This window comes from Vespa velutina, chromosome 23 (assembly GCF_912470025.1).
Source record: "Vespa velutina chromosome 23, iVesVel2.1, whole genome shotgun sequence".
Lineage (NCBI taxonomy): Eukaryota > Metazoa > Arthropoda > Insecta > Hymenoptera > Vespidae > Vespa > Vespa velutina.
In genome coordinates this window covers 2,859,373-2,886,885 of record NC_062210.1, presented here as the reverse complement: position 1 = coordinate 2,886,885, position 27,513 = coordinate 2,859,373, and the positions used below count along the sequence as shown (strand labels likewise).

The 27,513-nt window shown below is 30.2% G+C and overlaps 2 protein-coding genes across 11 annotated transcripts in view; one reads left to right on the top strand and one right to left on the bottom strand.

The window, feature by feature from the left end:
- LOC124956767 (dihydropyrimidinase) overlaps window positions 1-14,563 on the top strand; it is a 16,791-nt gene extending 2,228 nt beyond the window's left edge. Inside the window, exons 2-11 of one of the 4 annotated variants that reach the window (XM_047512994.1) lie at window positions 3,270-3,364; window positions 4,361-4,673; window positions 5,747-5,920; window positions 6,024-6,137; window positions 7,857-8,089; window positions 8,657-8,993; window positions 9,085-9,240; window positions 9,334-9,610; window positions 9,828-9,903; window positions 10,122-14,563. In XM_047512994.1, coding sequence (XP_047368950.1) covers window positions 3,270-3,364; window positions 4,361-4,673; window positions 5,747-5,920; window positions 6,024-6,137; window positions 7,857-8,089; window positions 8,657-8,993; window positions 9,085-9,240; window positions 9,334-9,610; window positions 9,828-9,903; window positions 10,122-10,164 — 1,818 coding nt within the window. In that variant the 3' untranslated portion in view covers window positions 10,165-14,563. Of the gene's footprint in view, window positions 1-3,269; window positions 3,365-4,360; window positions 4,674-5,746; window positions 5,921-6,023; window positions 6,138-6,840; window positions 7,074-7,856; window positions 8,090-8,656; window positions 8,994-9,084; window positions 9,241-9,333; window positions 9,634-9,827; window positions 9,904-10,121 lie in introns of those variants that run through there. The other 3 variants (XM_047512993.1, XM_047512995.1, XM_047512996.1) reach the window with 3 other exon arrangements.
- LOC124956764 (epidermal growth factor receptor kinase substrate 8-like) lies at window positions 13,915-27,513 on the bottom strand. 7 transcript variants are annotated; one of them, XM_047512984.1, is made up of 11 exons: window positions 27,296-27,513; window positions 26,441-26,550; window positions 19,490-19,564; window positions 19,063-19,301; window positions 18,619-18,955; window positions 17,316-18,529; window positions 17,107-17,224; window positions 14,565-14,927; window positions 14,328-14,496; window positions 14,124-14,259; window positions 13,915-14,053 (listed from the first exon to the last, which is right to left on the bottom strand). In XM_047512984.1, exons 3-11 carry the CDS (start codon window positions 19,533-19,535, stop codon window positions 13,988-13,990), a joined length of 2,688 nt encoding a protein of 895 aa, XP_047368940.1. In that variant the 5' UTR covers window positions 19,536-19,564; window positions 26,441-26,550; window positions 27,296-27,513; the 3' UTR covers window positions 13,915-13,987. The 7 variants fall into 7 exon arrangements, with proteins under 7 accessions (XP_047368940.1, XP_047368946.1, XP_047368941.1 ...); XM_047512990.1 differs by having other exon boundaries at window positions 14,565-14,744; XM_047512985.1 differs by lacking the exon at window positions 27,296-27,513 and adding an exon at window positions 27,093-27,147.

Genomic DNA, 27,513 nt, shown 5'->3' with positions numbered 1-27,513 from the left:
TTTCCTTTTTTTTTTGTTTTTTTCTTTTTCCCGTTTATCAATTTTTACGTATCACAACAACACGTCAAATCGATATCTCCTAGGGATTTTCGTTTCGAAATTACTATTCGTAAAAAAACGTTATTTGGAAAATATAAATAGATGCACGGAATAATACGGTTAAGCCAGGTGTGATCTATGTCTGCTGTTTCCTGAATTTATTGCATTTAGGATAATGAAACTAGATCAAAGCAAAGAACAGTTGTCTTACCCGACCCGTTTACATATTTACACGCGTCAACGAGGAAAATGTAACTAAGAGTCTTCTTCTTTGAAATCGTTACTTCATTATGTCAAGGAATTCTCACCATTGAAATGTATGGTTTTGCATTTTTATATATATGGTACACGTACGAAGCTACTGTTACTTTGTTAACAACACTTGTTGACTTATATTTTCTTTTGAAAAGATCGAAGAACACAGGTATATATATATATATATACATATGTATGTATGTATGTATGTATGTATATGTACATACACGTGTATGTACTGAATGAATACTTTGTGGACACATTTTGCACAATAATGTAAATTGCAATGTTTCGTAATATTTACTTTTGATTCGATCCCTTTCCTCCCTCCTCCCCCCTTTCCCCCTCCCAAAGATAAAATCAGGACATATGTTTATGCACGCGAACCACTTAGCTCTCCTACTAAGCAAGTTTGTAAGATTCTCTCATTAATGGTAATAGAGTCTAGTTCTTTCGATACAAGTTCTAAAAGAAAATTTCTGTTCTTCTGATGAGATAGAGAAGAGAGAGAGAAAGAGAGAAAAGAGCCGTTAGTTACTTTTCTTGACCTTAATGAACACGATATGCGACGGATGTACATATATAGATACATATATGCAGTGTAGGTGTGCATAATATCAAAAATGATTAATATGTTTAATTCTAATAGAAAAAAAAAAATATATATGAATTTAAACAAGTCTAATTAAATAAAAGAAAAAAGAAAAAGAAAAACTGGTGAGATAAGATCTGTTATCTTCCATCGAAACTATGAAGAAGAAGAAGAAAAAGAAAGGAAAGAAAAAAGAAAAAAAGGATTTATAGATCGAGAAGAGTTCACGAAGCTCTCGTAAATGTTAGGTGGATCTAAATGCGTAATTCGCAAAAGTATTTTTATCTCTGCGATGTGGTACGATCCGACACGATGAAACTATAGATTCGCGATTCGATCATGGTAGCAATTTACTTGTGATAACAGACCTTATCGTGTTTCGAAAGGGAACATGCGAAGGCTATATAATCATCGATCTAGTTTTAAAAAAGGTTTTTTTTTTTTGGATCGAACGAATGCACAAAATTAATGCATGAGATTTAGTACAGCGAGAAAGAGAAACAGAGAGAAAGAGAGAAAAAGCACAAACGAAGAGACAAATCGTTTCGAATATGTTCAATCTGTTTTACCAATGTGTTTAGAGGATAAAGCATGAACCGAACCCGCGTGAGCCTTTTTTTTTCTTTTTCTTTTTTTTTTTTCTTCTCGAAGGGTTCACCAAGGCTGCTGCTTTTCAGCATGTGTGTGTGTGTGTGTGTGTGTGTGTGTGTGTGTGTGTTTGTCTACGTGAGACGTATTTTAAGCTCCGACGTTAGACTGAAAATATCGTAAGAAACGATCTTCTCTCTGACACATGAAACGCATATGTGTGATTTAATGAGCGAAAGCTTTTCGAGGATGACAGGGAAGTCATACGAAAGAAAAACTTGCGTGTTTCTCTTTCGAAAATTCACATTTGAAAATAAATCTAATGCGCCGATGAAAGAATATCTTTTGTCGCTTATCGTTAGAAATCGTTTGAAAAGTTTTTATGATTTGCTCGAAAGTGGAAAAAGGCCGTGACGTTAGGGAACGATAAAAGAGGGACAAAGTGGATAGTGAAAAAGGGACACGAGGAAACAAAAGCTAGCGGTTTTAAAAGCCACCACCACCCTTTACTCCTCTTCCTCCTCCTTCTCACCAGGGGACGAAAACAGTTGGATTGTCCTTTTTCAGCACTTTCCCTCTTCTGCTTCTTCTTTGAATCATCATCCCTCTTTCTCTTCCCCCTTTTTCATCTTTCCCTTGCCGAACTCATGGTGTGGTACTCGTCGAAAAAATAAGCGCCCATTCAAAGGAACGACGCGTCGCCTACGTTTTCTTTTTTTCTTTTTATGCGTGCATACGTGTTTTTGCGACCGAGCTCTTTATTTTTAACCCCTTGCTCTTGGTTTCACCCCCATTCATTCTTTCCATTTAACTTCCCCCTTTTTTTTTTCCTACGATTAGTCGTAAGTCTTAACAGCGTACATATTTCTTTCTATTTATATCTAAATTGTTAATGACAATCATCGATTCATTCTCTCTAATGTTATACTTATATAATTCAAATTCTTTATGAGCAGTGGAATTATCTCTTTCATTTTTAAGATTAAAGTTATTTATCGTCTATAAATATGATACTCTCATCTGGAAAGTAAACATTACTCCTACAATATATATTGATATAAAATAATTTTTATTTTATTTAAATGCTTTTAAATTTAATTTTTATCTAAGATGAATAAGTAATTTACTTTTCATTATATCTTACTTAACTGATAAAATTTCAGATAAAATCTGTCTACTTATAAGAAGAAAAACAAAAAATAGTATATTTATCTGTCAATTGAATACAATCAATGCCATATTATCAATCCATTTATCGATTGGAAATATCTAGGAAGGTGGAATCATTTTTTCTAAAATACTAGACGAGATAAGAGTAGGTAAAAACAAGTTTGTTGAACGCTTATCGAACGCCGTACTCGTACTACGCGTGTACGCCCTTATAATTTGGTATTGGCCGGAAGTGCGTGTTGCGCGCGCGCGTTCACAATTCTACTCTTATAGAATCATACACAGACGCGCACACCGATTGATATACCCTGCCATAATACATTATATCTATAGTAATGCGCGCATACTAATCGACGCAACCGGACGTGCTCGAAACAGCCTACAAACGAATATCAAGGACGGGGGCGCAACCATAATCTCTTGTATATATGTATGTGTACGTATATTAAATATATCGTAAGGGTACACTCTCGAATTAGGATTTTTATCGTACTTTTTTTGGTCACTTTCTTTTTTTTTTTTTTATCATTTCATTCTTTATCCGTTTTATTTAATTTTTTTTTCTTTTCTAATCATTTTAATAATCATAATTCTTAATTTATTTGTTTTTTTTTTCTTTTTCCAGAGCGCGCAGAATCGATTATTGATCAAGAATGGAAAAGTTGTTAACGAGGATGGTATAATCGATAGTGACGTTTACATCGAGGATGGCATTATTAGGTGAGAAATTAATAATATATTTGTTGATTAGATTCGACCACGTGCCAAATTAATATCAATATACAAGTGAATGGTATTATTAGCTGTGAAATTAATAATGGACGTCAATTAATACTAATACAATTTTACTTTTCATTTTCTTTTTCATGTATATAAAAATGATATAATATGAAAGTTATAGTATTACTTATGCTAATATAATTGCATCGAGGATGGTATTATTAGCAGAGAAATTAATGATACATGTTAATTAATTATAATTTATCTTCTTCTTCTTTTTTTTTTTTTTTTGTCCATACGAAATAAAAGATTTTATAATTATATATATATTTTTTTCGTGTATAAAAAACAAATTATATAACTTTAAAAAATCTTAACACACACACACACATGAAGTATGTGACTTTTAATAATATTATAGAAGATAAAAATTCATTTTAGAAAAAAATCTATGTTTGTCACTATTTATTCAATGTGTAATATTCGCATGAAACATTTTCACGATACGATAAGCTAGTTTCTTTATTATCAAAGCATAAATGGAGTGCGGGCAGACGCATATAATGCGTTGGCCGTATTAACCAATGCGATTTGTTAGATACGAGAACGTGACTTCTCTCATGGAATAGTCTCATGGTCTAGAAATTGCGATATTAGATAAGCAGTTAACTTTCATCGTTGTTTTAATCCTTAGAGGATCATAAATTAGATAATAACTATGTTTATTTTCAAACTAGTGACTTATTTATGGAACAAATAGAATTAAAAGAGAACGAGAGTGCACAATTTTATAGAATATTTTTAGAAGAGTTTATTTATTTACTTTTTTTTTTTTTTTTTTTTTATAGATAAATAGAATCTAATTTTAATCCCTTAGTAAAATAAATACATGATAATATCTATTATAATTAAAGTATTAAAAAAAAATAAATAAAATAAGTAAAAAAAACAACAGCGAACTATTTTAGAATAGAAACATTTTGGTTTTTCTCACAGACAAATGGGCCGCAATCTCATTATACCGGGTGGTACAAGGACCATCGATGCACGTGGAAAATACGTAATGCCAGGTGGTATAGACCCGCATACTCATTTTGAATTGGAATTAATGGGTGCCAAAACAGTCGATGATTTTTATCAAGGCACGAAAGCGGCAGTCGCCGGTGGTACGACGATGATTATCGATTTTGCCTTCCCTCAAAAGGATGAAACCATTCTCGAAGCTTATGAGAGGTATAGACAGATTGCGGATGAAAAGGTTTGCTGTGATTATGCTCTTCACGTGGCTGTTACATCCTGGAGTCCAAAAGTAAGTATTTATTAATGTTTATTTTTGTAATATAAAAAAAATATTATTCAACATTTTTAATTTTTATATTTATTTTTAATACAAGAAGAAATGATACTTTATAATATTTTTATTGTAGTATTTTATTTATAGTTTATTTTTAATAAAATGACGTTACGATATTGTATATGCGTATCAATAAAAAAAGAAAGAAGAATCGCTCGGAATACAATACCATCACAGATGATAAATTGTCTGTTTTCACGGTCACTTTTTACTCATTCCAATGAACTATTTGTTTTTTCCTATCTCACGAGTTTCAATGTGTTAAGAAGATAGGCTTGTTACACGATTCGCGAGGTCATTGTGTCAAGTCCGATACGGCTCATGCTCCTCCCGGTTAGTCATTCAGAATGAGATAATTGCCATAAGACGAATCCTTTTCTAGAAAAGAAAGTTTCTCTTTTCCTATCTTTGTCGGTCGACCTATTTTCTCTTATTACATAACATATATAAAATTTATTACATATATATATATATACATATACATATATATATATATGTATGTGTGTGTGTGTGTCTGTGTACGTATATATAGGTTCAAAATATTTTTGTTTTTTTATATATTTAAATTTTCCAAAAATAGTAGGAGTGCATCGAATCGAATGATTTACAGATAAGGACATCGCAAGAACTTTAATCTCCCAATCCGGTGATTGCAAGTCTCTAGTAGTCTCTATGTAGTAGTCCCGACTTGTAACCGTAACTTCGATCGTTAACTGAATACTAAAACGTAGGATGAGGAAATCGCATAAGTAGCGATCGGATGAATGGAATTAATTACTATTCCTTATTTGATCGTATATGTCTTCACTTTTATAGATCTCAGAATGATCTAGAATGATTTTCTAGATCACCTAGAATGATCTCTATAATCTTTATTTAATCCTATCTGTCTTCGTTCTTTATGGATTTTAAAATGATCTAGAAAGAACGAGAATTAATTCGTAACAATTAATCATAATTTTTACAATTTGTTTTTTTTTTTTTTTTTTTTTTTTTTTTTTTTTTTTTTTTTGTTCTTTTCTTTTCAGATAAAAGAAGAAATGACGTTATTGACGAAAGAACACGGCGTAAACAGTTTTAAAACGTTCATGACTTATTCTTTCATGTTGAGGGATATTGATTTAATCGAAGTATTCAAAGCTTGTAAAGAATTGGGAGCATTGGCTATGGTTCATGCCGAAAATGGCGATATTATTGCTGAGGTAGATAAATTATAATAATCATTTATGATGATTATAATCATTTTTTGGTATAAAAAGAAAACTAAAAAGATATATATATTTATTATTATTATTATTATTTTAGAATATTAAAAAATTATTAGCTGCTGGAGTGACCGGACCAGAAGGTCATGAAATGTCACGACCTGAAGAAGTTGAAGCGGAAGCAGTGACCAGAGCTTGTATGATAGCAAGTCAGGTATGCTAAAGTTCTAAAACAAGCCTCGCAATGTTACTTCCTCATGCCATTAGCTCGTCTATTTAATTGCATTAGATTATTCTTGTAAAAGAACTTTTATTTATTTGTCTTTCTTTTTCTTTTTTCGTTCTCTTTTTATCGTTGTTTTCTTTTTCTTTTTTTTTATTTTTTTTTTATTTTTTTTTTTTTTTTGTATGTGTATTCTTATCCGTCTCTTGCATGTATCACATTTTCGAAGTGTCCTGCACTTATGTCTGCATGGATCCATATATATCGTAAGTAAGTGAAAATAATTTTTTTTTTTTTTTTTTTTTTTTTTTTTTTTTTTTTTTGTTACTTTAGCTATTAATGAAAAGTATCATTTATATTTGGGCACTTTATTTTTGATAAGTAGTATTTGCGTTAGGCGTAAAGACAAATAAATAAAAGATAAATAAATGAATAAATAAAAAAAAAAATATATATATATATATATATACATATATACAATATTATATACAAATATTTTTATATAAAAACAATGGAAAGAAAAAAAACAGAAATATTTAGATATTTTTAATCTATATATAGTACATATGTAAAAAAAAAGACAATTTTATATATTTATGTATATATATATATATATATGTGTGTGTGTAGTTTTGTACTAGTATATAAAAAATTAGGGATGCGAGCCAGCGAGAGTAACTTTTTGCACGCTTAGGTAAATTGTCCGCTGTACGTATTGCATGTGATGAGTCGTAGTGGCGCAGAAGCCGTGGAAGCTGCTCGTAAACGCAATGTTTGCGTCTTTGGCGAGACCTTGGCAGCTGCTGTTGGTACTGATGGTACCAACTACACGCATAAATGTTGGAGGCACGCCGCGGGACACGTTTTAAGTCCACCTCTTAGGCCAGATCCGAATACACCTCTTGTACTTTTAAATTATTTGGCAAGGTGAGTCGTGAAGCCACTATAATATTTATTTTACGGTGACCTTGACATCCGATGAACGGCTTCCGAAGATAAATTTTATGTAGAACAATTACCTCGACCTCCTTTTTTTTTTTTTTATTCTTTTTTTTTTTTTTTTTTTTTTTTTTTTTTTTCTGTAATACTTTTCATTATATCATTCCTTTGCGTGTTATCTGTTACTTAGTACAACTGATAGTTACCTATCTTTAACACATAAACTAAATTAACTGTTAACGAGAAAGTTAAATTTCAATAAAATAGGCCAATTGCCGTTATCTAGACCTCCCAATTGACGTTTCAAATCTCATAAAGCTTCCTTCCTCTCTTTGCGTGCGGGGCCAAAAATTTATATTTAGAAATTTCCTTTATATCCGAACTTTACCTTCGAAATTCGTTGAGCATGCTTGCTGCTATTTCTTGGCCAGTAGCTAATTTTATATTTACTTGTGTTCCATTTCGTTGGCCTTATTGGAATGATGATTAGTTATATAATCGACACTATTATATATTATTATATATTTTGTCAAAGAAATAGAAAGTAATGGTATTTACATATGTATGGATTAATGCACTCATTATCAAACTTTGATGTGTAGGTAAATGTATAGTTATCGCTTGATTATTATTATTATTATTATTATTATTATTATTATTATTATTATTATTATTATTATTATTATTATTAATTAATATTTGATGGGGAAAAGATCAGTTAGAAAAATGTAATAATAATTCCAATGAGAGATATATCAATATCGCGTTTAGGTGAATAGTCCACTGTATATCTCAGCGGTGTCGAGCAAGTCAGCTGCCGATGTTGTGTCCGCGAAAAGAACCGAAGGTGTCATCGTCTTTGGAGAAACACTAGCAAGTAATGTGGGTATCGATGGTACTGAACAATACGGAAAAGATATCGAAAAAGCAAGAAGTTTTGTAACTAGTCCACCTCTAAGGCCAGATTCGACTACACCTGCATATCTAATCGAACATTTGGCTCAGTAAGTAAAAAAAAAAAAAAGAAAAAAAAAAAGAAATTAGATCTCCTCGAAGTAGATTTTTTTTTTCCCTTTCTTTTCTGTTCTTTCTACATTTTTGCTCTGAAATGAATTTCTAAGCGACCTACATGTGTATTTGTGTAAAGTTACATACATGTGTATTTGTCTATGTCAAGACATAGAGCCAGTAAAAGACTATGACACATTAGTCTGATCAACTGATCTTCATTTTCATTGATGCAGCGTGGGAAGTTGCACACATCGCATTATACACTTAATTGAGCGTTTACTGCACAAGTTTTTTTTTTTTTTTATGTAATAATTTACATTAAAATTTACATAGACGATTAACGATTATCTCGCGTCGTTGATCATTTTATAGACAACTAATATTTCTCAATTGGCGAATATATTGTTGCGTTTCTTCTTTCTTCATTTTAAATTAAAACTTTTAGCCGAGTCTTCGATGTCAAGGTAATCGATAAATATACATAATTATCATGTTGAGATATTTTCATATAATATATTGTTCATTTGGATTTTAGAATTAATTCATATGAATTTGATTAGGGATGGTCTTCAATTAACTGGCAGTGATAATTGTACCTTCAATACCGAACAAAAAGCTTTGGGTAAAGATGACTTTTCCAAAATACCAAATGGAGTTAATGGAGTCGAGGATAGAATGTCCGTGGTATGGGAAAAAGGAGTACACGCAGGAATCATGGATCCTACGAGATTTGTTGCAGTTACCAGTACAAACGCAGCGAAAATATTTAATATTTATCCTAGAAAAGGAGTGATCGCTGTAGGCTCTGACGCCGACATCGTTGTTTGGGATCCTAATAGGAAACGTACGATTTCTGCTCAAACTCATGTACAAGCTGTTGATTTTAATATTTTTGAGGTGATTATTTGAACACTGATTTCACAATATATATCAACATTTACATACATTATTTGATTATTATCTTTTTTTATGTTTGATTTTAAAATAGGGTATGGAAGTTCATGGTGTACCTGAATACGTTATCGTAAACGGTCGTGTATGTGTGGACGAGTGTGAATTAAAAGCCGTTCATGGTTTTGGAAAGTTCGTAGAGACACCAACGTTCTGCAATTATGTATACGACATGATAGAAGAACGTGAGAAGGTATATACATATATTGTTTGTAAATAAATTAGAAAGCAGGAGATCGATATATATATATACATATATATATACATATACATTGGTTTCTTTCAGAGACCTAGAGGTGTACCACGAACGGAAGCAGAAGCAAAGAAGTATGCCGAGGAGGATGCTGCTATTGCTAAAGCTAGAGAAGCAGCAAAGGCAGCAGCCGCAGCAGCTGCTTTGCATAATAATCAAACAAACGGTACTCATGAAAGTCCTAAACCGAAATTAGCACCAGTCGATTGTATACCCACTTTACCTGACTCTGCAATTATGACGCCATCATCGAAAGGTCCTCGATTAGAAGGACAAAGAAATTTACAGGATTCTACATTCTCTATCAGCGGTGAATAACATAAGTTTCATATTTATTAGGTTGGTGCGAATGAAATGTCGGATTCTTAAGTGAATATATTAAAGAAAATCCGACATTTCATACGCACCAACCTAATAATTTGAAGATTTATAATTTAAAACAAAAATATTATTTGTTGTATAATCCTTATAGGTAGGTAAAACTCGATATAAATAATTAAATGTGAAATATGTTTTTGTTATTACAGAGGACGTCGAAGAGGCACGAAGAGCTTGCATTCGTGTTAACAATCCACCTGGTGGACGTAGTGCGGGAGGTTTTTGGTAATTTTGTAAAAGAAAGCATACACACAGAATTGCTTGGCGGATGATCAAAGAGACAGTCGAATTGTCCTTTTTTTCCTTCTCCTCACTTATACTTTTCTTTTTTTTCATATACACTACATTATCATTACAACGTTCAGTCTGCTTTTATAGGTTTTGCTAATCACCAAATATTAAGCTAAGTTTAGTTGATTTCATTGGTATTCTCATCGATTAAGGTCTGTTCCATCTAAGGAGGATTTGGAGGCCACTACCCAGTAGGTTGTATACTACTTGTATTCATTCACATACACACACAACATATATATATATATATATATACATACATATATATATATATATATATATATATATATATCTTTCTACTTCTCGCTTCATTATCTCGCTTTTATAATCGCTTCATTGTCAAGTTCCATTGTCATTCCATTATCGCTCCGTCGTCGTTTTGTCGTCGCTTCTCACATTTTGACCTTGGATTTTCTTGATATTCCAAAAATATGTAGAAACATGATCTATAATTCATGTGAGCAAAAAAATAGATCTATCTTCAAAATTATTCATATATAAATATATAAACTGTTGATAAAATGGATGTAAAGAAAAAAAAACGACGATTTAAATCGTTTCAGCTTCCAAGGTCAATTTTTGAGCTCTACCTATTATTATTTATTAAATAGATTACAAAACATTTAAAGGAACTTTTCTCTCTATCTTATTCTCGCTCTTTCTCTCTCTGCTATAATACATAATTTTATATCTAACGTGTAGATGTTATCTTACGCGCTTAGTCATTTTTATATACAGTTGCATTGTCCTCAGGATAGGAAACAAGATGTGGAAAAATCAAAAATTATCGTAATTTCGTTTGTTTTTTCTTTTTCTTTTTTCTTTTTTCTTTTTTCTTTTAAAATAATTGATACCTCTTAGATCTCTATTAACATTTTACTTTTACCCATGACAATTACGTATATATATATATGTATTCATATATTTGAAGATATACGAAAATTTTTGTTTCATAGATATCATCCTCGACAGCCAAAAATATGTTTTTCCATAGGCATTAAACTTTTTATCTCTTTAAAAATGTAACTAAAGAAGGTGATTGTTTAGAATATTACGATCTTAATCCTTCATATAATTACAGAAACTGACAAAAAAAAAAAAGAAAAAAAAGAGACATTTTCTTTTGTTGCGAGATAAAACGTATGTACTTGCATTATTATTATTTGTATGTATGTATATGTCTGCAAAATCAATAATGTTGGAGTTGTAAATGTCTCACATACAACAGTCACAAGTGTCTAAAGATTGATTGGTTTATGAAGAGATTTAATAATATGTTTGTTTTATATTCGAAATTTATGTTATAGTTGTAATGTTATGTCTTATTACAGGTAATGATAATATATTTGAGCATAAGTACAATTTATTGCAGCCTTAAAAAATATTATGTAAATATAAAAAAAAAAAAAAAAAAAAAAAAAAAAAAAGAAAGAAAGAAAGAAAGAAAAGAAAAATATCAGTTATATATATAGTTTACATTTATATTATTAACAACAAGATGTAATATGCGATTTGTTTAAACTTTATCAAAGGTTTCTCAGTTATTAACAATATTTCAAAGTGAAGCCTGGAATTTGTTAAGATTTTAACACAACTTTCAGTATATATTTCTCGATTAATATATATATATATAGTTTTTATTTGTAAGATGTTAATCTTGGAACTTTTATGATTTATATATACGATATAAAAAGAAAAATATATATATATATATATATATATATATATATATATATATATGTATATATATATAAATTCTTCTATTAAAGCGTATCCGATAAACAGTGGCAGCTGATGCACGAATAACTCAAGTCGATAAAATTTATTGTCGTTTCTTCTTTAATATAGATTTCGTAATTATGAGCTGCTGTGAAAGCTACACGTTACGCACAAATGTTTTACATCAAGATGATTAAATATTTAAAATGTCCTTTCATTAAACAAGCAATTTACAAATATGTGCAATTATTACATATATATATACATACATTTAAAAAGAAACAATATAACTAAAGAAGAAAAGAAAAGCAATTAGCAAAATAATAATCTTCTAAATATAGTTTTTTTTTTTTTTTTTTTTTTTTTTTTTTTTTAATGTTACATGTATCATTTCTCTGTTACTTTATTATATGAATTTTAAAGTTGATAATACCACATTCCAATCTGTCAATTTCTTTTTCTTTTTCTTTTCCTTTTCTTTCCATACTTTTTTATGATAAATGAGAATGAATTAAATCATTTGTAATTAGAATAAACGTTTCTTTTAAAAAAGTTATCTTAAAATAACTCTCGAAAGTATCTTCATTTTGGAGTATTAAAAATGGTAGTGCTGATTCGTAATAATAATAATAATTATCATTATTATTATTATTATTATTATTGATAGTAACAATCGATCTGATAATGATAAACATTATATAATAATTGTCATATAAATCAATGTTATTTCTAATGAAAAACGTGTGAGACATTCACGAATGACCAATTCATAGCATTGTATCACTGAGCTGTTATTATAATCATCTCTCACTGTTAATAGAATCATAAATAGAGACTTGTGTCGATTTTTTAGATTGATTACCAATTTTCTAGACAAATTTTATACAACATTTTTACAAACTTTTAGATATTCATAACATTGGGATTTAGGACGTATGAATTTTAGCATCTAGTTTTTTCCAAAAATGAACTATTCGAAGGACACTTCATAGGCCTTTTATTGGCATACATTTTTTATACATTATAAAATGCATTAAGTATTTATTTTGTTTATAATATAATTTAAAAGGAGAATAACAAAATAAGATCAATTGCATTTATATTAAAATTGTATTCGATTGTATTATTTAACAAATTATTCGGACGAAGAAACAATTATGTTCCATCTCAATCGATTTATTACAATATCATTATTATTATTATTACATTGTTAATTTAGATTATAAATTGACGCACAATTGACGTACGTAAAATGCGCTGAAATCTTTACTGCTATTTTTTTTTCTTTTTTTTTTTTTTTTTTTTTTTATTATTATTATTATTATTAAACGCCACTAAACATGCTTCGCATAGAAGCAATATATAATAAACATAGCTAATAATAATAATAACTGGGTGATGTGTTTGTGAAAGGAGCTTTGCTAAGAATTGAAAATTCTATACAATAATATTATTATTATTATACTTATCGATGTGTTCACGTCATGATGTGATTCCGATTGGAGGAGTATTCAGAAAAATTATGTGTAATATATCGAATATATAATTCTAAGATTATATATAAAAAATGATATATATACACAGACGAATAACTATTTATGTCTGTTATTAATTAATGTATAATGATAGCTTCAAAATAAACATAACGCGATATTAATAACAAAGGCATTTAATTTTAAACAAAATGTTCACAAATATGATAGTCGATTTAAAACTTGTCTTCTTATATATATGGTAAATGTTTTAATATTATATCATTATTCTTTTGTAGAAATTCATTTCTTTCGCTAATACTGCTAATGTATTTATTTAAAATTATGAGACTTTAATATCGTTAATTCTTTAAGTTACAATTAGTCTGTCATAAATATATACATATATCTAAAATTAAAAAATTGAATATTGATTTTGAGTAAAGAATGTATGCTAGCTGATTTTTGTTCAGTCTATATATGTAAGAGAAAATAAGTATATCAATGAAAATTTCTTATTTTAAGTATTCCTCTTTAATGAAATTATGAAGTATTAGAGCATATTATTTTCTATTTACCCATTGCATATGCAGGTATTTAAGTAATCTTGACAGCTTATTGCACTTCATAATTTTATTAAAAATAACGACTATTTTTAAGCGTTCAATTATCGCCTGTATATATATACATACATATATATATATATATATATTATATATATATATATATATATATATACATATATAGGTATATATATATATGTATATATATATATATATATATATATATATATATATACCTATTATAATTGTGCCTTTTTGTTTGGTTTATTCTGCCTTTTGCCGAACCTTCTCTAAAATCTGTTTTAATTCTGATACCCTTGTCGTCTCGTACTAATAAAAAATTTTAAGTATTAGAATCAAAAGAAAAAAAAATATTTATAACTATTAACGCTAAACTTACCCCACATTCGTTTCGTGATAAGATGAGCTGTTTCTCCAGCCTTTCACCTTCATTAGGACCAAAATATTGTTCCAATTGTCGTTTTGTTAGATTAAATATTTCAGCACCGGTCATATCTTTCAATTGTTTACAAACTCTATAAAATTAACGATGACTTAATATTTTTTTATTACTTTTTTATATGTAATAATTTTTTATACTTACTTATCTGAAAATCCTTTTGCAGTCAACCAAGATTGAACTTCACGAGGAGTAGAATATTGATGTAAAACTGTTGCTTGCATTTCAAGAATATTTGGGCTACGTTTTTTTTGTCTAAACATGTTTAACACATGTTTAAGTTCCTCCTGAACTTGGTCTTGATTACACGTACCTTAAAATTAGTTATGAAAAATAATTGTAATGTATATTTATTGTAGTATATTGATTTTGAAAACTTACCAGCCAAAGATTTATTATTTTTATATAATTCTGATTTGTTGGAACCCGTCGATGTAGTTGATTTTTGAGTCTGTAGAACTGGAGGAGGTGGTGGAGGTGGTGGTGGTGGTGATAATGCAGGTGGTACTGGTAATGGTGGTGGTGCTGATGGTGTTTGCGATGCTGGTGGAGCTGGTGATGCTAATGGTATTGGTGTTAGTGGCTTTGGTGCATTGTTTTTCAATTTATTTTTTAAAGTTGTCATTTGTAATGGTTGGATTATGACTATCGGGCCATTCTTTTTTTCCATTGTTTGAGTTTTTCCCAATGTGTTACTGGATACGTTGTTTGTACTTGAAACTTCATTAGATGTAGTCAAATTCTCTAAATTAATTGATTATCTTCAATTTTTTATATTCAACCGATTATGTTATTTTTTTTTTACACGTTCATGGAATATGAAAGCAAGCATAGAATTTGATTTTTATTTATTTTGCGGATTTTTAAATATGCAATACAATTATACATTCACATTTTACAAACATGAAATTTTTGTTCGCTATTGATAAAAGCACTTACACAAACAAAGAATCTTTTTTATCTTTATATCAAATTTTATCCCACAAAACAATATTCCATACTTTCAACAGGATTGGACAATACAATAACATTTAGACGAATAAATATTGTAATCATATATATTTGTTCATAAGGTGATTTACATTAATTACAGTGCAATGAAATACTGGACGGATCGCATTCCCAAACCTTGAACACAACATTTATTGAAATATATTTTGACAATCGTTACGAAATGAATAAACAAATTAATTGTAAAGGCAAATTCCATTATCTTGTAATATCAAAAAACGTGTTCATAAAAACTTTAGTATATATAATAACATAATTTACTGGACGGGAAAATAAATTTTATTGATAACCACTAGATTATTAATTCCACCCAATTATTTTCTACTTTCTCTGCAAGTCGATGCATAATTTATACTAGCTGCTTTACACGAAGACATACAGATACATGCGACGACACGTTAAAGCACAAATTAATGTTTTGCTAATCGTCAAAAAAATGACAAAATCTTTTCAAGTCAAACTAAAAATATCGTACCTTTTTTGATATGTTCATAAAATGATTATTTCATTTGTTTATTTAGTCTAACTCTTTTATAAATTGCAGCAACTTTTTTGTTCTTGAAATATGCATCCAGAATGACTCGCTTAATTAATATGGTCACAATATAGATATAAAAAAGAGCCAGTCGTTAAATACCCTACAGACTTGAGTTGTATTACAATATTTTCTCTAAAAGTCTATGTGCAAATTATTTTATCTTGCTAAAGTAAATTTGGTTAGTCGAGATTCTTTGTACGTACTTCGTACATAAAGTATCTTATGGAGGTATTAAAAAAGAAAATAAAATTAAAGGAAAAAAGAGAGAAAAAAAAAAGAAAAAAAAGAAAAGAAAAAAAAAATATGACAATATGTAGTCAATGGAAAGAACGCGTTTCTCTATTAATTGTTAAATAATAATATCTACTATATCTAATATACTAACTTATAAAAAAAAAAAACATTCCATATACTTAAAGATAAATTAATTGTTAGAATTGATTAAATTAAGTTGGATTAATTTTGAGAGCATCGTTCAAGTTCACCAACTAATATTTTGGTGATATATGTAAACTAACTTATTAATCTGGTTAAAGAAGAACTTCAAATGTCTTCTATAATGAAATCCATTATTTCGTATAAATAAAAGGTAATCAATCTTAATATTATATACAGGGTGGTATTTCTCTTTTCTTTATATATATATAAAGAAAATATATATATATATATATATATGTTTCCGAACTTAGATTCATACTTTTATTATATGTCATAAAAGATTGCTAAGAAATATCTCAGATAATAAAATACACATAAGAAATGATCCGGTTGAAGTTAACAAATCTTTCTGTAATTAATGAATGTATAAACGTGAAAATGAAAAAAATCGACGGTTATCTGCGAGATATAGATAAGATTTTAAAAGAAAAAAAATAAAAAAAAATAAAAAAAAAATTCACATTATCCAGGGTTATTAATAAAATCCAAATCACCCTGTGGTCGTAGCGATAACGATTTTAATTGTTCAGTCTAGACGTTACTCGCGCGTACACATATTATTATTATTATTATTATTATTATTATTATTATTATTATTATTATATATACAGAAACATTAAATAAAATAATATATCAAGTATTATGTAAAAAGATGCATTACTGTAATATTCAATTTTAAAGAGCTCATTATAAAAAGAAAATAACAGCTACTCGCAGTAAACTTTACAGTGATAATCTGTAATTAGATAATTTTCTTATCGTTTAAACAAGTATGGAGATAGAGAAAGAGAGAGAGAGAGAGAGAGAGAGAAAAAAAAAAACACAATGAAATTTTAATGCGAGACACAAAAATGTCCACGTAATCGAAAGCAAAGCGTACCGAGGACAATTTGTTCAAGAAGACAGAACGACGTTATTAAAAATAACGAAATTCACCTTTTTTCCCAAGACGTTCTTTTCTCACCCAATCCGCGGGTGCTGGTGGTGGAATCGCATGAGTTCGATGAGCTGCTTCTGGCCCCGGACTAGTACTAGTCCTTTCAATTTCAGAATCCTATAGTTATTAATGGATATTAATTGATTTAATATAAACAAAATTAAATTGAAATGTAATGATAAGAAAAATTAAAAATTGAATTTCTCACTTCGTAACTATAGCCATGTCCTTGTCTAGGATATCGACTTGTATATAATGGATTATTAAATACATCGTTTTCAGCAGGCTGAGATGGATTGTGAGGCGTAACAATAGTATGTGGCACATGAGCAACTTGACCCCTAGAATTTCTCGCTTTCCACCACTTTCTACTGTCATCGAGTATTTCCAGATATTCACCTCTGACAACCGTCAATTCTTTATCATTGTTGGCCGTTCTAGGATAAGTAACGTGAACGATCTTAGCATTTCTATTTACGAGCTCATCCAACCAAACTTCTTGAGCTCTTTCAATGGCAGCACCTCTAGGTGCTCTTTCAATGGAATCTACTGATATATCACTGTGAGCTCTGGTTTGTTCGACTCTTTCTTCTCTTGCATAAAGTTCCGAGGTCGTTCCGTAATTTCTATCAAAGTTTTCGGTACCAGCTCTATCCTCTCTGATATCGTATTCGAGATAATCGCTACTATAATGTGACTCGTCGACGTCTCGATGATTGTAATAAGGATCGTTTTGTTGTTCAGGAAGTTCATCCCTCTTTTGCTTGTCAGCATTCAAAAGGGAAGCAAGATGATCATGATCTCGGTCTTCTGGTATGGGATATTCCGGTGACCAACCATCCGTGAAGATCGGATGATAAGGTGGTACATGTCCTTTCCATTGGTCACGAGGAATGAGCCACATATCGCCAAGAGAATGCCAGAGTTCAGTTTCCTTGCTGGTAACACAATTGATTAACAGATTGACCGCTTCTCTGGTCAATAAAGGTGATACGACCTTGCTTGGTAAATTCGGTTCATAATTCGTATCGTGAGATGCATCAACGATCAGAGCAAGTGGCGTGAAAAGAAAATGTACCAGTTCCGGTGCATTGGGATCGTGAATGTGCGCTTTCAATTTGGCCAAAAGGTTGAAAGAAAGTTTGAATTTTTGAAAGATATCAATGAACTCCATCTCTGGTGGTGGCTTTGCTCTCATCGTTAACATGCCATCACCCAGGTTTCTCTTTTTCGACTTTCTGTTACGCCGTCGACGTTCCAATTCTCTCGATGCAGCTGCAGCATATTGCAAACGTGCAATAAATTTTTCAATGTCGTCGAAGCAATGATTCAATATCGTCACGTCACGTTCGTATTTTTCTGACGACGTTGAGGACACTTCGTCGTTGTTTTCTTCGCGAGATATATCGTTCTGGCCATCGGCTATAAGATGAAAATAATTATAATCCAAGCAACGGTACAAAATTCTAATTATCTTGTATGAATAAAATAACGCGTGATATATTATTCACCATTAGCCGCATTAAAAGCAGACACCTGTTCGCGTACATTCACACCATTCAATGGAGGTTCAGGTGGTGGTAACGCAGGTGGTGGTGGAATTTGACCTCTTGGACCTCTAGGCGAACCACCTGGCACGAGTTTCCCCATTTGAAGCATTTTCAAATCCTCTACCAAGTCTTGAGCGGATACGCTTTGACATTGAAAGATATGCATTTCTGCTCTTTGAGAACCACTGTCATCAGCGACCGAAAATACCAAAATGTTGTTGTACATCTCCATTGGGTCTCTCGATGTAAATGCAGTTGGTTCTTGGATCAAAGACGCTGGAAATCGTTCCATCACGGCCTTTTCCAAACGAATACGATTGTTAAAAATATTTATTAAAAATTCGATCGATATTGATTTCGGTAGAACACACATATATATATATATATGTATATATATCAATATACCCCAGTTTCATTGTCCATGATAAGAACCCAGTTTCTTTCTAAACGAAGTTGCATCTTTTGACTCCATATACCATTGCTTTTTTCTAATTGCAAAAGACGACGCATACCATCAGCTGGATAAACAATGCCTATCTCTTTCGTCACTGTAAATGTCGCTAAATGTTCCATCATGTATGTAGGTGGTTCGGTACTACTACCACGGCCACCGGAAGTACTCGATGGTCCGCTCGAGCCACCATCTTTGGGAAAGAACAAATATTTCATTATATACTTTTTTAACATAAATAATTTATATTATTATAATTATTACTATTATATTTTAATATCGACATTTAATATTTATTAATGTTAATTCTTGATGGATGATATAATTAATATATATATTTTCAAATACCATATAATTTATCAACTAATATATTAAAAATACCTTTGTTATAAACTGCTGGACTATGGCTGCTGTTATAGTATGGCATATTGGAAGTTCAAACACGATCAATCTTGCCTGAAACATCAAATCGTAAAATAGAAAATAACGATGATAGAGAAATGATAGATATACGATAAAGATTATTTTTAATTAAATTTCTTTTTTTCGAATGTCGAAATAGCGATTCAATATCACGATGACGGTCTATAGTTGAACGGTATGCCTGTTAGCTATATCCGGCTAGCATCGGGTCATGGGACCCATACTTGGTATCGCATGAAAGTCAGCATGTAACCAAAGTGAAATTCCAATGAGCCTAATTCGTTTCGTTAGGCATGTTTCGAATTTCTTTAATGGGTGTGTATGAGTGTGTATCGTCAATTTAAACTTTGAAAATTATTTAAAGAATACCATTACTAATGTAATCATTTAAGAACGTTTCAATTTATGGCACATTCAAGATGGAAAACTTTTTTTTAGAGCGTACTCTAATCATATACAAGATTTAACAATTTATGATTCCATCAGGATGACGAAGAACTTATTTAGAGCGTATATTAATCGTTCGGTACAATACAATTTATGGTCCATTTAAAATTCTATTTAACGAACAATAGCCAAATCCATTATACTTTACGACTGTAATAGCTTTGCTTTTTGCCAATGTCGTTCGAAGAATTCAAAAGTGAAAAGTAAACTTAGAGATTGTGAGATATTTTCCCTTATCTATCTTGATTGTAACGCAAAGTGCTTCTTTGATAATATCTTTCTTCTTATTCTATCGATATAAAAGTAAATAATTTGATGGCATCGATCACGGATCACGAATTAATACGTATATGTATATCATACGTTAGAAGTACGCACTTATACACACCACAAATAAATAGGTATATGTAAGTACATCATATACGTATCTACATCTAGATTAGAAGGTAAAAGTTCTTATATACGGTAAAAAGAAGTGCATCATCCATATACTCACACGAGTCATGTGTGTCTATTATGTGTGTGTGTGTGTATATATATATACCTATGTATGTATGTTATATATATATATATATATATATAAATATTGCGTATTAAGACAATGACCGTCATAGGGCAAGTTCTTCTCTCTAACATAAGCGAATGCTTTCACTGCTGCGTGGCTCGCAACAGTAAGTAATGTTGCAATTTACTAGAGAGAGAGAGATAAGGTGCCGTGGGAAACTTTAGAATGTTGGAAGACATTGTTAAAAAGTCAAGTATATCGAGTGTCCCTTTTGTAAGGATATCACTTCGACCATTACACGCAGCTCTCTTGATTTTTTTTCTCATTAAAAGAGGAAAAAAAAAATATTAAATAAAAAAAACATGACGTGGATACTAAGCTCGAAGCTATTTCTCTCTCTCTCTCTCTCTCTCTCTCTCTCTCTCTCTCTCTCTCTCTCTCTCTCTCTATCTCTATCTCTTATCCTCCTTTTACACTTTTGAAAGATAATTTTCATAAATCTTTCCAATGACTTTAACCGAGAAAAGAGAAAATATAAGATATAAGCCAGGATAACGACGATCTGTGTATCAAACTATAAAATATCAAAGAAACACAAGTTTTTAACGAGAATCGATAGAGATTCCTTCACGGATTTCAAACACCTATCTAACGTTTCAACGTTGAATCACATCCAACTGTTTCTTTTTTTCTTTTTCCCCTTCACATCAATGCACGCTTTCTAAGAAAAATTATTCTTTGTCAAAATTATTTATTTTTTTTATGATTTATACGAACTCGTCCCAATCGTCAGATCATTTAATTACATAAAATAAAGAGTAAATAAAAATTGATAAAGTTATATCTATAGATTCTATCAATTTTTTCTTTTTTGTTTTTTTCCTTCCCCCCCCCCTCCCTCCGCCCATTCGACGGTGTTAAGTCTAATCATTAAAGAAACATATTTTTAAATGTATTAAAAAGTTAAGAGTCGTTCGAGTGCTTCGATGGAAAAAAAAAAAAAACTGATAAATCATTCTAATAGTAGAGTTCGTGAACGACTCGCGTATTCAACTAATGCACAATGAATAGGATTTCAACGTGACTATTTCAGAGACTTTAATGCTAGCATAGACGAGATTTTTTCGATGGTATTCATTGAAGTTGTCATAAACAAAAACGAAAAAAAAAAAAAAAAAAAGAAACAAAACAAAAAGAAAAAAGAAGCAATTATGCCAATTACTATTTGTTGGGTGATCAACAGAAAAAAGATATTATTGTCCGCATGAAGCAGAGAGAGAGACAGAGAGAGACAGAGAGAGAGAGAGAGAGAGAGAGAGAGAGAGAAGCAGAAGGAGAGAAAGAGAAAACAATACACGAATCATCGATAGAAGGAGCCAAGTAATCGTTTCTATATGCAGGCACACCTCAAAGAGAAAAATTTACTAACGGAATGCGTGTCGCAGAGAACGTAGTATAAGCACGGCCTTGAACGTACTTGACATAAACACCGCGTTCGACGTTCTATTCGTTCAAAAGTGAGAAAAATTCAATAAAAATTTTTTAACATTGCGTGGGATCGGCAACAAAATTGTTTCCAAGTAAATCAAATTTATGAGAATTTTTTCTAATGAAATTGAATATTACTTCTCGTTTGTTCAAGGATATTAGCTTGAAATCGATAACGTTATCTTCTAATGGTAGCCTAAATCTGTAACTTCCGCATTCTTTTTTTTTTTTTTTTTTTTTTTGATCTACTTAATCTACTTAAGAAACTCTTGTATTTTAATAGTTTTCCAGTAGAAAAAGTATATATATATATATATATATATGGTACACATGTAATTTATTCTAACGAAAATATTTTTAATGAAACATTATTATAGAAAGTTTCTAAGGTAACTACCTTAGAAAGTGTAGAGTCATATTCGACTTAGATATAAAATCGATATCGAGTCACACTCGATATAGGAGTAAAATCGATGTCGAGTCAGACTCGACGTATAATTCTAACCTATAAATAAACACTTATATGAGCAATTACGTAATAAAAATTATTAAAATCCCTAGGTTATTGTTAGTTTTCATATCATTGGAAAAAAAAAAAAGAAAAAAATCCATAACGTTTAAATCGCGACAGATTAAAACGCATTACTTTTTTTATGCTCGAGCAACCGTTTAATTAAACAGATGCAAGACGTGCAACATAAGGGCATTGACTGAACTGCCCGTAGACGTGCAGGAATTTATGCGGAAGTTTCGTGTTTTTCATTTATCCTACAACCGTTACTCCTTACTCGTAACTTGGTCGCTCGAAGAAACTACCGGCGATATCTATTATGTTGGTACACTTAGCCACATGGCAATTGTATTTTATACAAATTAATTTCTTTTCTCTTTTATCTTTTTTTTTTTTTTTTTTTTTTTTTTTTCCTTTTTTCAGCCAACCACTTAATTACCTAATTATAAGTTTTAGCGATCATTTTGTAGTAAATGTAAATTGAATGATAAGATACCGTATAGATATCTATTATGCTTTGGTATTTAATTACCGCATACATGTTATTTATTTTTTAAAAACATTAGTTATCTAAATTTGAAAGATTATTCGATTAGACAAATCGAATTAGTCACGTGAGATCGATTTTATTTCATACAAACTGAATCTTTTTCAAGGACAATTTATTAATCAATATTTTGTTTACTATTTGGATCATTCGATTATAGAAATCGAACGAAGAATAAACTACTAATTCATTATTTACAATTGACTAAGCGACAACTTATTTGAAACGAATGAAATCTTTCTAGGAAAAAAAAAAAAACTATTTAGTAATCCCGACATTTAATAAATGATCATTATTCGATAAATCGATTATATAAAACATACGATAGTAACAAAACTCGAATGCAGATGGCGGCGCTTATAAAACCTGATTCAAACAAGATAGATACGTAACAAAAATGAAATAAGAAAGTTTAGATCTTAAAAAAGATCTGATCGAAAGTAAACAACAGAAGTTTAGGTAAGTAGAAGTTAGCGTGTTCCTCGTGGTTGGACGCATATGCGTGGATAAAATATATATATATATATACACACACACACAGTGCGCGCGCGCGCGTGCGCTCGCATACTTGTACATAGCGAAAGAAGAGAAAAAAAAAAAGAAGTGGAAAGAAAGTTAGCAATGTGCCTCTCGCATACCTTCCAATTCGTGTTGCAGTGTTGAACAAGTTTTCCAGTGAATGGACCGAATGAATGCACTCCGAATGCTTCCACACGATTAATAACTTTAATGATCGATATTTTGTTCGAAATATATCTTCAAAAGAAAAAAAGAAAAAAAAAAAAGTGTTTTCTATCAAGTATTTATTTTCACTTCTTTTCATTTTTCATTATTGAAATTTCGAGACACGATTGTTAACTATAACGATTGATATATCTTCATTAAATTAAATCTTAGATATAATTGCTGTCATCGTCTAACCTCAAAAAAAAAAAAAAAAAAAAAAAAATAAAAAAAAAATTTAATTCCTGTTAATTCCTTTTTATTTTTCATTAACGTGGATTCAAAGATAATTCATGATCGCTATAGAAAAACTCTGCGAGGAATGAAGAATGATCGTTGCAGGGGGTTAGACACGAAGCAACAATAAATAATGGAAGTTTGTATTGTTCGTTTCGAGAAAGAGAGAAAAAGAGAGAGAGAGAGAGAGAGAGAGAGAGAGAGAGAGAGAGAGAACGTGCAGTACTTACGAGAGAACGAGTGCGCGCGCATAAAATCGAGAAGATGCGTTATTTAACGGCGTAGGAAATTGCCTAAGGTCATCCAGTGTCACGTCGTGTGTCATCATGTCAAGAGATTTGCACCAAGAGTAGGAGGTAAAAGAAAGAAAAAGAGGAAAAAAAAGACAAAATGAAGAAAAAAAAAGAAAGGAGGAAAAATAAAAAGACTCGACTGTATGCCCGTATAAACTAGTATATAAGAGTATAATGTATATAGTAGAATATGAAAGATATATATAGTGTATAAAGCATCATACGGGCTTGTGTGACACGACACTTTCCAGAGAAATGAGCCAGAAGTAATGAAAAGAGAGATGATTATGGTTATATTATCAATATATTTTTATATTTACGTATCAGTATTTTATATTAGTCTTAGTCATAGTATTAGTATTATTATTATTATTAGTAGTAGTAGTAGTGGTAGTAGTAGTAATAGTATTACGTTGTTCAATATTTTTATAGTTATTCGTAGATTTAGAATCATTCTACGAAAATTAGATATTTAAAATTCGCCATTTTGATGATTGATTTATATTAAAAATTTATACTTTTTATATTAATTATTGTTACAATTAGTTTTGCTTCTTTTACTTTGTTTACTTGTTTATATATATATATGTAATATAATATTTACTTGTTTAATATATATATGTAATATAATGTTTACTTGTTTATATATATATATATGTAATATAATAAGAAAGGAATATGTTAAAAGGACCATTTGTATTTGTTTTTCTATTTTTTTCTCGATTAATTATTAATGCGATTCCTTTTTTTGCTTTCGATACAACACACAAACATATATATATATATATATATACTTTGAAAACAAATTGTCAATGAAAATATTTTTGGAGGTTATTATATCGTATTCGTTAATGACGTCATAGTCCAAAGGATAATAAAATTATTATCAAAGAATAATTTTTGTCGAGATCGAGTATATATCATGTGTCAATATAAGAAAGAATCGTTTGAAATTATCGAAAGAATTTTCTCGATGAGTCTTCTATCATAAAATGTTTTCATCATTGAGTATCTTAGATCTATGTCATGGTGATCACAATGACACGCGTAGGTCTACTTAGTGGGCGTGTATTACAGGTGTTCTTAGTAATATCAAAGATTAGAAATATCATTAGAAATGATTATTACAAAAAAAAGAAGAAGAAAAGAAAATATATATAGAATATTATATAAAATAATAATTACGTAGCATTTAACTGTAATTTTAATAAACAAACTGATTTTCTTTTTTTAAGCTTAACCTACTCTTGTCGCTACGACTTTAGTGGAAATCAGTAATATCCTTCGTTATAATTAACACCGAGACACCGTCGATCGTATCTCTAAATAGATAAGAATTTTTACACTTGAGTATCGAGTGTAAAAGTATCATGATTTTATGAGCGTGTGTGTATGATAGAGAGGAAGAGAGAGAGAGAGAGAGAGAGAGAGAGAGAGAGAGAGAGAGAGAGAGAAAGAGAGAGAGAGAATGACGATTGTCACGAAATAAAAACCGATCTCATGCTAGATATAAATATAATATATAATCGCCAGGTTAAATATCACCGTAAAGTAAACATTAAAAGAGTAGGAGGAAAGTGAAAAGTTAAAAAAAAAAAAAATGAATTTTTATATTTCATTAAAAGTAGTTAACCGGATTAAACCGATAAGATATATAAGAAAAATAAAGATGATAGATTTCTTTTTTAAAGAAACGATCGATCGATCGTGTTACGAACTAATGAGTCACCACCCTGCAGTGATAATGATATCGAGATAACAATGCGAATTGTTTTCTGAAACGTAGCATATTTCAATTTTGTAAGGTGTTACGAATTCAAAAAAAGAAAAAAAAAAAAAAAAAAAAGAAAAAAAAAAGAAATATCTACACTACTAGTACATGACAAAGAAGAAAAAAAATATATAAATATTGTCTATTATCTTTTCAACACGTCTGTGTGTGTGTGTGTATATATATATATATATATTATATGTATACATACAATAAATAAACTTGAAAGTCATGTACAACGTTAAAGGATAGAGAATATTGTATATCTGAATGTATAGTTGTAATAGACGATAGACATATTCACGTAAATATAGATAAATTCGAATAATTTATCTTTCCATTAATTTTTAATAAATATTTGTTAGATATACAAAATAATATATGTACCTGCGAAAACCGAAGAAAAATAATCTCCCTTCTCTCCGATCGGTTAAATAGTTCATCTATTAGAATTCCCACCTATGCATACGTTGGCAATCTGGTCACTCTATTTGATCCTTCATTTTAAGTAGAAAAAAGATAGATGTAAAAGAAGAGGAAAATAAGAAAAGTTACACACTAATTTCCACGGTGCACGAATTTTTTTCTTAACTTACACTATCGGCAGATGTAAATACACAATAAACGAGGAAAGAACGAAATCCAGGAGTAAAGAAAAAAAAAAAAAAAAAAAAAAGAAAAAAAGCTATAAAAAAAAAAAAAAAGAGAAAAAAGAAGAAACAAAAAGGGAACAAAAGTAAAATGGAAATCGTTTTGATTTAGATTTTCACTAGGAAATTATTTTTACAAGTAATCCTAAATGAACACACTGGAGAGCAACAGGTGTGCCCCTTCCGAACGAATACCAATTGGAATATCAATTGGAATTCCGTAAAGGATGAAGAAATCCAGGATTGCACTGAATTCCGTTATGGCGTTAAAGTGATATCCTTTTAGAAGGAAACCTTGACACAGCGATTGCTTTTATTTAGGCGTGTTCTTTCACGGAAACGATGTGAATGTGTAGGATGGTTATATACAGTATTGCTATTAAACTTACAAGGAACTGTAGGTGTCGCGAGCCGATGACGATAGGTGTACTGCTTGCAACAAGCGAGCAAGCGAGCGAGCGAATGAACGAAACGAAACGAAACGAAACGAAAGGAAAGGAAAGGAAATGAAAGGAAACGAACGAAAGACGGATGGCCGCCGAAACGACAGGCAACTCAAACGAAAAATATCCTAGAGATTTTAATTACTTACCTATTTTTAATTAAAATAATTGTTTCTCTCTCTATATATATATATATATGTATATATATATATATATATATATATATATATACACACACTTCACTCCTCACATACACAAAGGAAGAAACCTTTTCAAGGAATGAACACCTCTATCTTAGTCCCAACCATACTCAAGTGAAAATTTCTCACGACTACTTTTGATTCTTCTACCTTCTTTACTTCGCGGT

Coding starts and splice junctions, on each gene's coding strand:
- LOC124956764 (XM_047512984.1), bottom strand. CDS start 19,535: ATGCCATACTATAACAGCAGCCATAGTCCAGCAGTTTATAACAAAG. Junction 18,956..19,062: donor TCATGGACAATGAAACTGGG/GTATATTGATAT, acceptor CGTTTGGAAAAG/GCCGTGATGGAACGATTTCC. Junction 14,054..14,123: donor TATCACGAAACGAATGTGGG/GTAAGTTTAGCG, acceptor ATTTTTTATTAG/TACGAGACGACAAGGGTATC.